This window comes from Thunnus maccoyii, chromosome 18 (genome assembly GCF_910596095.1).
Source record: "Thunnus maccoyii chromosome 18, fThuMac1.1, whole genome shotgun sequence".
Lineage (NCBI taxonomy): Eukaryota > Metazoa > Chordata > Actinopteri > Scombriformes > Scombridae > Thunnus > Thunnus maccoyii.
Window position 1 is genome coordinate 25,655,059 of NC_056550.1, and position 14,703 is coordinate 25,669,761.

At 39.4% G+C, this 14,703-nt stretch overlaps 1 protein-coding gene across 1 annotated transcript; it reads left to right on the forward strand.

Annotated features, from left to right (window-relative positions):
• Window positions 1-11,686: 11,686 nt before the first annotated feature.
• LOC121884829 (phosphoinositide-interacting protein-like) lies at window positions 11,687-12,738 on the forward strand. The gene has a single exon (XM_042393855.1). The coding sequence runs from the start codon at window positions 11,844-11,846 to the stop codon at window positions 12,249-12,251; it is 408 nt and encodes a 135-aa protein (XP_042249789.1). The 5' UTR covers window positions 11,687-11,843; the 3' UTR covers window positions 12,252-12,738.
• The last annotated feature ends 1,965 nt before the right edge of the window (window positions 12,739-14,703 follow it).

Consider the following 14,703-nt stretch of genomic DNA (forward strand, 5'->3'; position numbering starts at 1 on the left):
GAGAAATTTTAGGAATTTAAAAAAATAAATAGTCATAGCCTAGAAAATCGCTGTAGGGTTGTTGTTTTTTTTTTACATGCATTATCTTCCCAAATCTTGATTTTATTTGTGTAGCACATTTCAACAACAAGGCAGTTCAAAGTGCTTTACATAGAGCATAAAAGGCATTAAAACAGAAAATAAAAGCAACACAAGTAAAAAGACATTAGATTTGGAAATAAAAAAGAAGCTAAAAAGGGGATAAGACAAGCGAATAAAAGTAACAGTGCAGTGTAAAAATATTAACCCTTAATGTGGTTTAATGTGGAAAAGTCTTCAGCTGCGATTTAAAAGAACTGAGAGTCGCAGTCGAAAGTAAAAAAAAAAAGAAAGAGACCTTCTTCACAGGTGTGTGATAAGGAACCACAGTTAAGTGTGACAGACGGAGGACATACTCTGATTTGGCAGAAATGATGAGAGATGCTGCTGAACTGAACACACGGTCGGGAGATGAGCTCCAGTAGCAACAATGCACAAACCGGACGTCAAGAACTGTTGATCTGACAGAGAATCCCCACACAATAATTACACATAGCTGCACAAAACAGCAGCCTAGCAGCCCACGACGCATAAAAACCACCCTGAACATGTCCATCAATCATGTTTAAACATTATTGACAGAGCTTCCAGGGGGAGCTAAGGACTCTTGGCGTGCAGAAACTGACTGAGGGTGACATAATGCACTTTTATAGGTGGCTGCTTGTGCACTGAAAGATAAAAATCTGCTCTTCAGGGGCTCTTTTTTCTCTAAAATTACATGAACTATGCAGAAAACGCCTGTGCATTAAGTGAGACTCTTATATATCTTGCAGTATGCATGTTGAACTCAACTTTATACTGTACTTGTATCCTCTTAAACGCTTTGCAGGCTGAATATATTAACAGAAGGACCACAGAAACACTTTCATATAGGCTATAATAAAGGGTTATTGACCTGAAGTACACCATACTTTACACTGTCTTTTATATATTTCTAGCCAGGAATATAAATGCATAGAACAAGGCTTTTTTTGGCACCGATATGTTAGGTTCTGGTATTCCATACATAAAACACCTCTGATGCTCTTTGATGAAAGTTGTATGGAGCTGAAGCCTGAATTGAAGCTGTTATTTTTTTTAGAAAGAGAGTTTTATCATCCAGTGATCTGTTGGCTGCAAATCAATCTGGCCGACATCAAACACAAAAATGTTTATGTTTATTTAAAAAATATGACTAATATAATGAACAGTAGAAATATACTGCAAACTCTCAATAAACAAATTCTCATAAACTCATAAAAATGCAGCGTCTTAAACGTCATGCGCCTGGACTGAAGGTTTCTCTCTGCTGTGTTTTTGGCCAAAGGCTGCTTCTATTCAGGGTCTCTAGGTGATTAAAAATGGTACAAATACATGACTCACCGCAGACTCATTATTAGATAACATTTTAGAGAAATCGTCAAGTCATTAAGTGTGAAAATCGCCCTTTGAGTGTCTTCTTCCAGCCCGGTGTGGTTCACCCGCTGAGACAGGCTAGTGCCAGCGTCCTGTTAATTCTGACTGATTTCTCAGCTAAAGCGACGTGTTCATACAGACTGGCGGTGACAGTCCTGGAAGTGAGCTGACACCTCCGGGTCACGTACCTCGCTTTTACCTTTTAAGAGGCTATTTGAAATGTCTGCCTGTCGCTCGTCAAACCTGTTCCTCCGGCTGAATTCAAAGATGTTCTTTGCGGCTTCCTTTTCTCTCTTCCTATTGTAATTCATGTCTCTCTTCGTTCTCTCAGGGGTTTGAAAAACACAGTCCAGAGTACAGATAATAAAAAATGTTCATGCACTTTGTTTAGAGCCATGTGGAAGCTACAGTGAGCATTATAGCATCATAGTTTTAAAGTTTGCACCCAAAATTATGTAATAAAATTAATTGGAGTGGGTGAAGAAACATCTAGTACAGACGTGGATACTCAGAGACCAGCAGTGTTAATTTCTCCTCCATTGTTGTTGTTCAGCACATGTAGGAAGTGACGGTGGGTCTTTGTGGTATTTGTCCCACCCCTCCTCCACCGTGATTGGACGGCTGGGTAAAAAGTGACAGTAACGAGCTCAGCGTTTTACCCAAAGTTGAACATTTTTCGACTCTCGGCGACCAGAATAACACGCTGAACATGCATCACACTCAAAAAATGCTTAAAAGTAAGAAATAGAAAATAAGATTTCACCTTTTTAATTAGGACATCTTTTAATTTAGAAAGAAATCTATTTGCCATACTATGGCCACACACCACAAATTAAAGGAAGATTTTGATATTTTTCAAACCTGGGTCTCATATTTGTGGCATTTTCTTACTAACAGGACTCAAAACAAGAACATCAGGACAAGAAGTGTGAGCCTCCCCAAAGCTTTCCAAATAAATTTTCCATTTAACACAAATCACACAACATTTGCACCTTGGATTATTGTTGCTTACTGTGTATTTCATGTGGGGGAAGTGGAGGATCATCTCACAGGCTTACTGATGCAAATATTCTCTGTTAATTGGTGATTATGTGTCCTTTAAAGAGAGAGAGCTGTCATACTTGCTCTGATGAAGAATTTCTGCCCAAACACATCAGCAGATATGATTATTTTGCTGTTTTTTTGACCTCAGAAGTGTCGCCATTCCCTTGACTTTTTTGCTGGGAAATGCAAACATTGCAGGGGTTTTATTTGTTTGTTTGTTTATTTGGGAGTGGGGGTTTAAGAGGAGAGCACTGAACTGAAGTTCAGGGTGGGAGAAGTGCACCTGTTTCCACTTACAACTGCATAAGGACCTACTTCACATGCCAGTTTGTTGACATGTTTGAGGCTGTTCATTTAGCTTGTATACATACTGGAGAAGTAGCAGCAAATGAGAGAAGGTTCATTTACATTATTGTCTCCAAGAATCCCCATTTTAGATACCATAGATTGAAGAGCAAGTGTGTCAGTCCAGTGGACTATTATGATCATGATCATGAGTCATTTCACTTTGATGGCTGACTGTATTTATGCAAACCAGAATATGAGGAGCCACATCAAATGGAAGAGGAAAGATGGAGAACGGAGGCAGAGCTTTCCCTGATGCATCTTGTCCCTATTTCCCAAATCTCTGCTCCAAATGGCCACAATTATGGAATAAAAAATATCAAGATTTTCTTTTAATTTGGGAAAACTGGGCGAGTGTGTGTCCTCTCTGTCACTAAATGTATCTACATTTGTGTTTTCAGATTTATTGATATAAGTATAAAGTATCATAATAGTCAGGGCATATAAGCAAAAATCTTATCAATCAACCTGTGTGTCCGCCGGCCAGTTTCAGTCTACCGGCACCTTTCAACATCCCCACCTTGATAAATAAATAAAAAATAAAAACCCCAGCAGTGAGTCCAGATCACCAGGAGACCTTGAACCATCAGATCAACAGGAGTGTGGAGCACTTTGTTCTTGCCCAATTATCAGACTGGAAAGACAAATCTGTCAGAAACGAGATGTGGCTGAGCTATTGATCTGTTTATACAATCCACATCTTTTCCTTTTCCCACAGCATCTATTAGCGCTGCCTGCCTTCCTGCCTGCTTTGACATGCCACAGCAGGGGAGGAACCGTGCGGCCTCCGCCGTCACGAAGGCCCAAGGACCATCATAGTCGGCGGGACCGCGGGTAGCTTTCCTCGAACCGCACGCTGTTATTCCAGTGAGCTGAATAAAGTAGATGGAAATGTATATTAATACATACGGATGTTGTGATCATCAAAGCAACCCCCCCACCGAACCACTTGAACACACATCTGATGCATCTGGAGAAAGAATTCCCTCATCCGGCGAATCAATGACCTAGATATGTTCAGAACAACATATTCTGATCAACATGATATCATTTATCAAAGCTGGTTAATGTGAGCGAGCCGCATTAGTGTTGCTATTACACTACACTACACCGCTCCTTTTATCAGGCTCTTAAATGGGTCAATGTTCATTTAAATCTATTAGCAGAAAGAGAAAAAATAATAATGGCCTAACTGATGTCTTTCCCTCTTACACACCGTTTAATACTATAATACTAATTAGTTTATTATTAGACAGTGTGCCAATGTGTGTGGAAGGAAATATATGTCTGTTATTCAAATTTAAACTTATATGCTACAAGTTCTTTATTAGTCTCTGACGGCTGCTTTCTGCAACAGCATATATGAGACAAAGACGTCCTTCATCCCCACTGTTGTTTGTGATCGTTACAGATCGATCAATTTACAGTGACAATATCATATTATATTCTGACCCACTTTTGCTGCAAGTTATGAAATGCTAAAAGAGCTAGGTGGTGTTATAAAAAATTAGAATTATACTGTGATTAGATGTCTTAAAACCTTACAATGTGCGTGCTCTTGTCTTGTTTCCTGTTTTTGCTCTGCAAAGTTGCAGAAACAGCAAACGGGAGGCCAGTACTACATACATTAGAGGAAGTTAGGAGAGGATAAAGGTCAGAGACAGGTCAGAAGGGTGTCATCTTGATCTAGGGACCTACATCTGGCCACCGATTGGAGAACTGAGAAAGTGTCATGACATTATCTGTGGAATGTGTCTGTAAACATTAGGAAAAAGATGAGACGCCCATTTGTAAGGTATATAAACCAATTATGAAGGCTCTGACTTAAGTAACAACTTAAACTTTGGATCCAGTCTCCATTATTTAAAGGTTATTAGGAAGAAATTCTTTTAACAGGTGGAATATCCTGCAACAGAATCAGAATTAATCAGAAAACAATCAATTAATTTAAAATCTTGTGTGTGCCTGTTAGCATAAAGTCGACCTCACTAGCGAGCTAGCTTTAGCGCTGAGCTCATTAAAGCTGCAGTTTGTAACAAAGATCTTTCCAGAACTTTATTAATGATGCACGTGTGATACAAACAAAAACCAAAGATTGATAGTTCAAGTTTTGGGGGCAACACAGAGCTGCTGTCTGGATGTGAATGTGCTTGATGGAAAGTTGATTGATGATGTTGTCGGGACTCTGAAAAGGAAATTTATTGGCAGATTTTGTCCATTGTTGGATTATGTTGTGCTGCACTGAGGCAAAAGTTAAGACAGGATGTGTTGTTTTTTTTTCCAGCCTGAGGCCTCTTCAGTCCCTCTTCAGCGGACGGATCTCACTCACAGAAATGAACTCAGTAGGAAATAAAACAACAGGCTGCATTGTTTTTTCAGATAATGCTACTCTTAGTCTTCACACTGTGCAGTTTTGGGCTATTTTGTGGCCTGTCTGAGATGAAAGTCGACAATCGTGAGAAAATCATGATGAAATTCCAAAAACAGTGTCCTAGATCTCGCTGTGAGCGTCGTCCACCGACGGATGATTTGGAGCCAAAACTTTTCACAATGTAACTGCTGCTACGAGACATGAGATGACAGAGAGTACACTGGCTGTTGTGACGTTGTGTAAGTGTAGTTTTTTGAATAAAATTTTGATGGAAAACACTCGTTCTGCTTAATACATTCATGGCACACACGATGGAGGTGACTCTGCTGCTTTTTCACAACATCGGAGCTGCAGATGGATGACAGGCTACAATCCACCACGCATTCAGCACACAATTGTCATGAATCAACCTGTCTTTAGGTTACGTTTTGTTTTTTCTCTCTCATTTAGTCCTGCGTCTCCTGTTTTATTTTGGTTTCTAACTCTCCTCTCGTTTCAGATCCACTTCCTGCCCTTGTGTGTTTCCCGCTCCTGTCCTCGTCAGCCTCTTAGCACTTTGTCGCAAGCGTTCCAGCATTATCTTCTTTGTTATAGTGTCTTGTGTTTTTTGACTCTGCTTCTGCCTAGCCCATTTGGTCTTGTTGCCTTCTCTGACTGCTCTCCGTGTACCGAACCTGCTATTAAAAGACTTTGATTTGTGGAACTGTTGTTCAAGTAGTGCATTCGGTGTCTAGCCCTGGTTTACCAGCCACCCCTTGTCAACAATCTGACAGCCTCAAATTGATATTGCGACCGAGATTTTATTGTAGGCGTCTCGTACAGTGTGACATGCAATAAACTTACATGATTGTTGTTGTATCACGATCTAAACGCACCTGAAGTTTCCCATCTGTAAGTGTTACATGGTGGAGACCTGCTGGGACAGACAAACACCAGTACAGTATATCTACCAGGGGTGTGCCAGAATACAAATACATTATTTGGCAAAGCACAAATAGTGGGGGGGGGGGGGGGGGGGGGGGTTTACGAATATTTGTTTCATACAAATATTTTTAAAATTATTTGTTTTTGGGAAGAAAAAAAAACATGTCAAATACCAGCGAGCAGGTCAGTTATAGTCACTATCTCAGTGTCTCTCTTCTGCTCTGCTGTGACGTCTATCAGCAGGTCTCAACTACGCGACAACCTCCGGGGCTGTAAAATGAAGCCAAAGTGGAAGTGCCAAAAACTGCAGTTCCTTGAATGACCACTTGAGGCTCCAAAAGCGAGTCATTCCCCATAGACCCCCATGTTAAAATGTCCAGCAGAAATAAACATGTTTACAGCCTGGTACAAAAAATGGTTTTGGTCTCTGTAGTTAATTTCCTCTTTCATGACAACTGTACAGGGGGTGAATGTTTTTATAACTCACCCATTCAAATTTTATTAAGCCGTAAAGTTATGCATTATGAAGGACATGGCTGCTTTGAGTGACAGGTCCGCCAGCCGCTAGGTGGCTTGTTTCAGCCATTCGGCCCGCCTCTTCGCCCATTTTTGATTGGCGGGGAGTTAGGCAGCGTCATGCACTGCCAAGATGGCGACGGCCGGAGCGGCTCACTTTGAGCTTCAAAACCACTCTTCAGAAACCAACGGGTGACGTCACGGTAACTACGTCCATATTTCTATACAGTGTATGGTCTAAACAAGGGGGGTCACATCCACCTGCTACATGACGCATATTTCTTAATTTGGACATCACTTTAATTTTCATCTTTAATTTTCTAAAATTATAAGCGTAATAAAAACAAAAACAGGATTTTTAAACCTCTTTCCACTTTTATTCGAATACAAATACAAATAATTTTGCTGCCTCAACAAATACAGACACAAATACAAATACTGGGCCCTCTGCACATCCCTGATATCTACAGTATCTACAGATGTTCCTCTTATACAGTGATTATCAAATCAAATAAAGTGATTAAAGAACATAGTAAATCCTGTTAATGCTAGCATTTCAGGACAAATCGGATGCAATGATCGGTGCTAACATCGAGCAGAGTTTAAGTATGAGTGGTCAGTGTTTTCCTTTTAGGGATGGTTGGATGGCTAAAAGTAAAATATTAACATCAGAAACCTCTCTGTAGGTGAAAGAACCTTCATATTACAGTCGGCTGCATTCCTCCTCCCCTGGGATTACACAACGAAAAAAAGCTGTAAATATGCAAAGCAGATTAATTAGTTTTCCAGGGTCACCTGTACAGAAAAAAGGACTCCATGTGTTAATAAGTCACTGGTGTATATCTCCTGAAATGTGAATTGTCTGCAGATGAATGAATATCTGCAGATGCACAGGTTTTATTGATATTTGCTCAGGAGTTAATAAGGCTCTGTGCGAGGCTTCATTTGGCCAAAAAGTATTTCTGTTTAATCCACAGCGTTGAAAAAAAAAACCGCAAGGGCTGGAGTTGTTAGAGCATCTTAGTTCTGGTGGCTTTAACTGGAGGGCGTGTGTGTGCTGCACCTCAAAGTCCACAGTTCATTTGAATCCCAGTCCTAAAACCCCTTCCAAACCAACAAACTCAGCGTGCTGACTCAAGATGAGGCTTATTAGCTCTAATCCCCGGCAACCCTCTGTGTTTGTATTATCAAACAGGATTAAGCTGATACCTGCGCGTTGCTTTACCAATATATTGGCTCAACGTTGAACTTTTATTTTGAACATCAACAAGTCACATAATCCACCTGCGATACGGGAGAGGTTTCTCTTTGACCACAGCTACATAAATCTGGGAAAGATCTCATTTCAATTGACATTTCACAATCACTTTTGACACGTTTAATAGTGTTATCAGACACTTAAAGCTGGAGTGACTTTTATGTATAAATGAACGTCCTTTATATTCAAGCCCTCGCCAGGCGATTCCACACAACACTGATTAAGCCTGTCACTGCCAGGTAAATCTGGTTTTTAATCTGGTGTCTGTGGAGACATTCCCGCTCTGGTAGTGATGCATTTTAGATCAACCAGCAATGATTGGTTTGCCAGAGCTGGAGTGCGCCCATACAGCATGCACACCAGTGACTTCCAGCAGCCAAGCTAAGCTTCCAGTTTAGCCTTCTGCTAACTTGAGGGATAAAATAATTTAATCATGCAGCTCTTCTAGACTTTCCAAATGTTAAAGGACCGAATGGATCAAATTCTGATAGTCAAACGAGTCATTTGGCAGGCGTTGTGATGCTCAAAACAACATATCCACCATTTTACAGCCACAGCAGTATCGACGGGGACCAGTTCACGCATGTACTCATAGAACTGGATTTATATCCAGGTAACCACTATTTACTCTCACTGCCACTAGGGGGAGACACAATTTCCACACTGCAGGTTTAACTCTCCTCTTAAAGGCCTGTAGTATGTTTGATTTTTCCTCACAGGTGTGGTTACACAGCGACTAAACCATTTAATTGAATTTCATCAGTCTGTTTCAATGGAGAGTCATTGTGTTTGTGTCACATGGTTAAATTTTGAGTTGCAGACTATCAGCATGAAATATGAACAATGAAAAATTGTATCAGTATCAGTCTTCAAATTAGGGCAGCATCAAATTGACTTCTCAATTAATTGATTGTTTGGTCTAAACAAAAAGGAAACAATAAAAGGTGAGTTTGATCGAAACTGTTATTTCCGTTGTTATTAATCTGTACATCTGTCAACTTATTAATCATTTATTCATCTATAAATTTTTAGAAAACAGTGAAAACTGTAAGTAACAGTTTCCCTCAAGCCAAATAGATGTTTTCAAATTGCTTGTTTTGTCCAATAAGAAGCCCAAAACATAAAAATATTCAGTTTATCATCATGTAAGACACAGAAAAGCATTAAAATCCTCAAAATTGAGATGCTGGAACTTCTGCTGAAGCTTTTGCTTAAAAATTGACTTAAAATTCAGTTTCTGATGATCATATATTTAATTAATTGCCAAATTGTTTCAGCCCTAATATACAGTATATCACCATATCTAACCCTTATATACTGTTCTGGTCAAATTTGACCTGTTTTTACATTTGAGAGCAGTAAAAGCAGCCTAAACATGACTCTTTTAGCCTGAAATTTTATGACTTTTTCCAAAGTGTTTATTAAAAAATTCAAAGAAATCATCCTGCAGAAGTGTGGTTGCATTCTTCACATTCAATAACATTCATTGAAATCATTATGGCTGTTTTATGTAACAAAGGACGATGATACAGCATTATTATGAATGTTGTTTCACCATAAAAAATAAATAATACACTCTCTCAGCTCTCTGAAAGCTTAAGTAAGGACTAATCACCCATTTATTGATGACTTATGAGGTATTTATGAATGAAAAAATAGATTTGTGGTTCAAAAATGTGGTATAGAGTCTGAAATGTACCAAAATGTTAGTTTTCTAGATGGTTTTTGAGGCATTCTGCACATTATGAACACCCTTAAATGTGTTAAATAAAAATATTTTCCTTTCATATGGTGGTACAATGGTGCACCAAATATCTTCAGTCTGATCTTGATCAAACAGTCATATGAAGGTCTGCAGCTCCACCTCATTCTTCAGCAGGTTTATTCAGCTGTGGAAAAAAAAAAAAAAAAAACCCCTCAGATGACTATCATGATCAAGTGAATGGGATCCAACTCACTTTAAATGGACCATTAAAGAGAATTAGGCACATCATAATGACAATATACTGTAGCACATTACATGAAATGGATAATTAATTTCTCACACGTGGCTGCAAAATAAAGTACTTTAATCCATATGGACCTATTGTCATTACAAAAATGCTGAATTAGCTGATGGATTAACTAATTCTGGGATGAAATATTTCACTACAAGTTAATGATACAGCTAAACTGGATGTCCCCCCCCCCCCCCCCCCCCCCCCCCCCCCACACACACACACACACACACACACACACACCAAGACACATGCCAGTACTGCCCTCTGTTGGATAATGTGAGCCATTGCAAGCATCGACAGGTTTCATCATATCAGTGTTGCACCACATGATGGTACAATGGTGCATTTTAAACAGATGACAGCAGTGATCTAATAGGATCAGGCAGAGTTTCAGTGTTTGCTAAGTAGCGGTCGTGAAGAGCCGTTTCCATAGCTCTCTGTTGTGTGTAATTGTATTAAAGTGTGGGGATCATGTTCAGATCAATGGCCGCATACTGACACTTGTGTCTTTCCAAAAGAGCACACAAAGAAACAAAGAGACACAAATGCAACATCAGGGGGACTGTTTAATGGAAGCAGGGGTGTCATATTGCAGCAACATCCCTCTTGTATCCCAGCTGTGCATCCTGAGGCAGGATATTTTAGGTGAATAACGGCCAAAATCCTAAATTTGACCAAAAAATTCTATACAATTTCCTCCATTTTCTGAGGATTAATTATGCTACACAGATTTCATTGATCTCATGTTCAGCGAACAAAACTACAACTTGCAGATAATTGCTCCAGGCTACTTTGGGATCAATACTGTGCCAACATATCAGGCTGTATTGGAAAGTCTCTGTATGGGTGATTGCTTTGCTACATCAATCTGGCTATAACAGAGAGCCATTTCCTAGCCGCTGCCCTGCCCGGCTTCTCTTTGTGTGGAAAGAGTACCAGCCAATTGAGGCGGATATTTTCCTTTCATTGTCCAGTCCAGTCCTTGGGAAATATCAGGCGTATTTTCAACAAAAGGGCAACACCCGAGCTGTTTGTGGAAGTTTTTTTTTTTTTTTTTTGAAAGCTTGTACAACAGAAATGGAGACGTCAGCCTGAGTGGTTTTTTAGAGTCTGAGCTCTATGGATATCCTCTGGGGACCGGAAGGCAAGCTCCTCGCCCTGGATGCAACATCAGTGCTGACCGCCGCCTGCGATTGGTATATGATTTATAAGGGGATGGTGGTCAACAGGATTCTCTTGAGGAGGTGGAGATAAGCGTAGGAGGGAGGGCAGATGGTCGTAGAGCTGCGTTTTACTGGTTTCTCTGGGCAGACGTTGGGCCGAAATCTTTGTCATCTTCTCCTTCAGATTCCTTGTGGATGTTTTCTGATGGTTAAGAGGTTTAAACTTGTTGTTGATTCTTCAAAAAACACAAAGAAACTCAATCCAGATTTTAAAGGTAGGTGTCCGTCTACTTTTTTTAATAGTTAAAGCTTTACAGATTTAGCAAATTTGTGGAAAAAGCAGCAATTTATATTAGAGTTCTGTGATTCAGGAAAACAAATACAGGCAGCCATGACTTTATAAGATATAAAATGTGCTTTTCCATAAGGCAGCGATGGAGAAAGGTCAACATTTTAACAATTAATGAGTATTGATTTTAAAATAATTATGTCATGTTAGTATCTGTATGGTTAAAATGTGAAACAGTGGCTTCTTGATCACTGTTATCAGCATTTTTTATGACCTATAAGACAGTATTTCTCACTATATATCATGCTGTACATCATGTTAGTTATAAAAACAAAAGTTTTTATTTTAGTATCCATCAGTCATAGATTTCCTGAATTAGAAACAGACTTCAGAGAGGCATACCTTTCCTCAGAAGTTAATTTTTATTCCACTTTCCTCCACCAGAGTCATCCAGGAAGCCATGCCAGGAAGTCCAGAGAACATTGCCCTGGAAGAGTGCACCCTCTCCCAGTCACGGGACCAGCTGACGCCCCCAAGCCGCACGGAGAGCACCGTGTTCAGCCTGTCGCGCAGCGAGTCCCTCTGGACCAACGAGCCCCCTCGCAGCAAATGTGAGGTCTACTGGTTCCCCATTCACCTCATGTCAACCGGGGGAAGCTTCCTGGCGTGCGGCATCATCATCAGCGGCTTGTACTTCGCCGGCCACTGCAGGAAGGTCACCAACTTGCTGGGACCGGCCCTGCTGTCCATCGGGCTGATGGTTTTTGTGGTGGGCGTGGTCCTGATACCCATTACTAGGGAGAACAGGAAGCAGTCCACCATGAAGAAGCCCCTCAGTTACTACAGGCCTCCGATGTTCAATCTGTGATAACGCGAAGGTGTTGGCATGAAACTTCATGTTTGGGAGTGATTCACTTTAACTAAGAGCACGCTGGATTGAATGCAGTATTTTTCAGCATTGGAGTCACTTTGGGAGATATTTATTAAAAGACTGTGTGGTGACATTTATGTTTATTTCTCTGATCTGCCAGGATTGACAACATTAAAGGATATGGCTGGTGAATTTCTATATTTTTCTTTTTGTCAACACATCCCAGGAGAAGACCAAAACCGTCAGTAAATTGATCTGCTGACAAGTATTGTGTGTATCTAAAGCTTGATATATTATATTATATTGATTATTATATTGTATTCATCTGTGCTATAGAGCAGAGTTGTTGTCCATTAAAAACACATTAATGAGAATAAGTGATCGATCGTGTTAGTTTGTTAAGAAAAGGCTCCGAAGACTAATAACATCGATCACATTTTCAGTCTCCAGAGAGTAGTTCTATAAAAGACGGATACTACTGAGCATGTGCGGGAACACTGTTCTGTTTACAATGCTTCGCTAGCTTGTTGTTCTACATATCACAACTTCTTGAATTTGTACTACTTTTGCAAAGAACTTCAGTACAAAGTTGAGTCAAAGAACTACTCTCCACAGACTGAAAATGTGTTTATAGCTGTTTCTAAACAAACTCTTCATGGCGAGGGAATACATCACCCAGTGCAACAGTTTGGCCCAATGACGTGTTTTTAAATTGTTTTTGGACAACAATAGAGGTCTACGGCACAGAGGGATAAGATATATCAGGCTTTGGATACACACACAATACTTGTAAGTAGATCAATTCATCGTTGGTTCGGCTCCGCACATGAGATTTGTCAACAGTGAGAAAAAAATATAGGAAAAATCTCCACCCCATATCCTTCAAGCCCTTATCTCAGTTTCAGTCTCAAGTGTGCATGACTACATTTGCATTAATAACCACGGTTGCCTAAAAGAAGGTGAGAGCACAAGGACAACAATGTGATGTGTAAAATGCAATTATTCACACGTTCATGCACAATTTAGCGAAAGAGGATATAGAGAGCAAACTGTCCTTATGAATATTTATGAGGGAAAAGTGGACAAGGGGGATTTCCTAATGCTTTGTGGTACAGTATATGCCAATTCATGAATAATTAAAGGTTGTGGGAGCTTATAATTGTCAGTTCCCAGTTTACTGTGTCTAGTTGCATCCATTTGAACTCTTTATTGTGGAGGGGGAAAAAAACTGGGAAGGAGACTTTGAATCTGAATACTCTGCTACATCAAAAGATTAATGTGACCTGAAAGCACATTTTCATAGGATTTAAATATTATGTGACAGGAAATTTTACTTAACCTCTTCAGGCCAAGCATCACTACATATTTAATGGTCTGAGCCAATGAAAATGCATTGATTTAAAATTTGACTTAGTAACTAAGTAGATTGTATTGAAAATAGCTATAATCAATATTTTTATATTGACGATGCATCACAAGATATGCGGTTCCATTTAAAAGTTTGAATGGGGAAGTGTGTCCAAACTTTTGACTGGTACTACATGTGAAAAGTTCACTCTAGCAAGGAACCAACAGAGAATTATCACCTGACTGTACTTCCCCTTCAGCTCTACAGAGGATTTTACCTCATTTAGCTCATCGTTTTGGTTTCACAAGCCGCAGCAAGCAGCTGTTTGTTGCAAACTTTTAATATATTATGACATAAGAGCGGTGTGGCAGAGAGACAAAACAGGAAAGAAACTTTTTCAACATTTAACAGTTAATTTATATAAATGCAGACCTCACTTTCTTGAGCTTGGGTGTAAAACCATCATACTTAACTTATGTTGAAAATTCCATATGCAGATTTCTACAATGTGAAGAAAACAGGATTTTTTTCTAAATTTAATCTCAATGGACAAAGTGATTTCAAAGATGTCTATTTGCAACAATAATGTGATAGTTTCCGGAGTTATTATGTCAGTCTTTTTCTCTTTTTTTTTCACTTTTTATTGATTCAGTTAATTCACATTAATTCCATTATACTTCACTTTTATGGGAGGCAGCAACAGAGATGATTGGTTATTATATTACAACCATGTAGACAACATGTGAGATGCCTCTAGATGAAATCACTCAACCTCTAAACCCGTGTTAGTATGACTGAGATGTTTGACCTTTTAGCTGACATGACCGACAGATGTGCTTTGAGGGTTTAAGTCTGCTTAAAAACATAACTGGCCTTAAAAGTTGTAAGTTTGAACAGCTTGAGCTAAGAGGATTATTCCATAAAGTCGTCTTTTTAAGTAAAAATACAAAATATTCTTTGATTCCAGCTCTAGTTTTATTTATCTTCCTTTCAAATGATGCTGAATATCGACTGGTGATCTGTCAAAAACAAGACATCTGAAATGTGTTAGCTAGGAGAATTTTATACTTTTATGGACCAAACTTCATTGATCAAGAAAAT

Coding starts and splice junctions, on each gene's coding strand:
- LOC121884829 (XM_042393855.1), top strand. CDS start 11,844: ATGCCAGGAAGTCCAGAGAACATTGCCCTGGAAGAGTGCACCCTCTCC.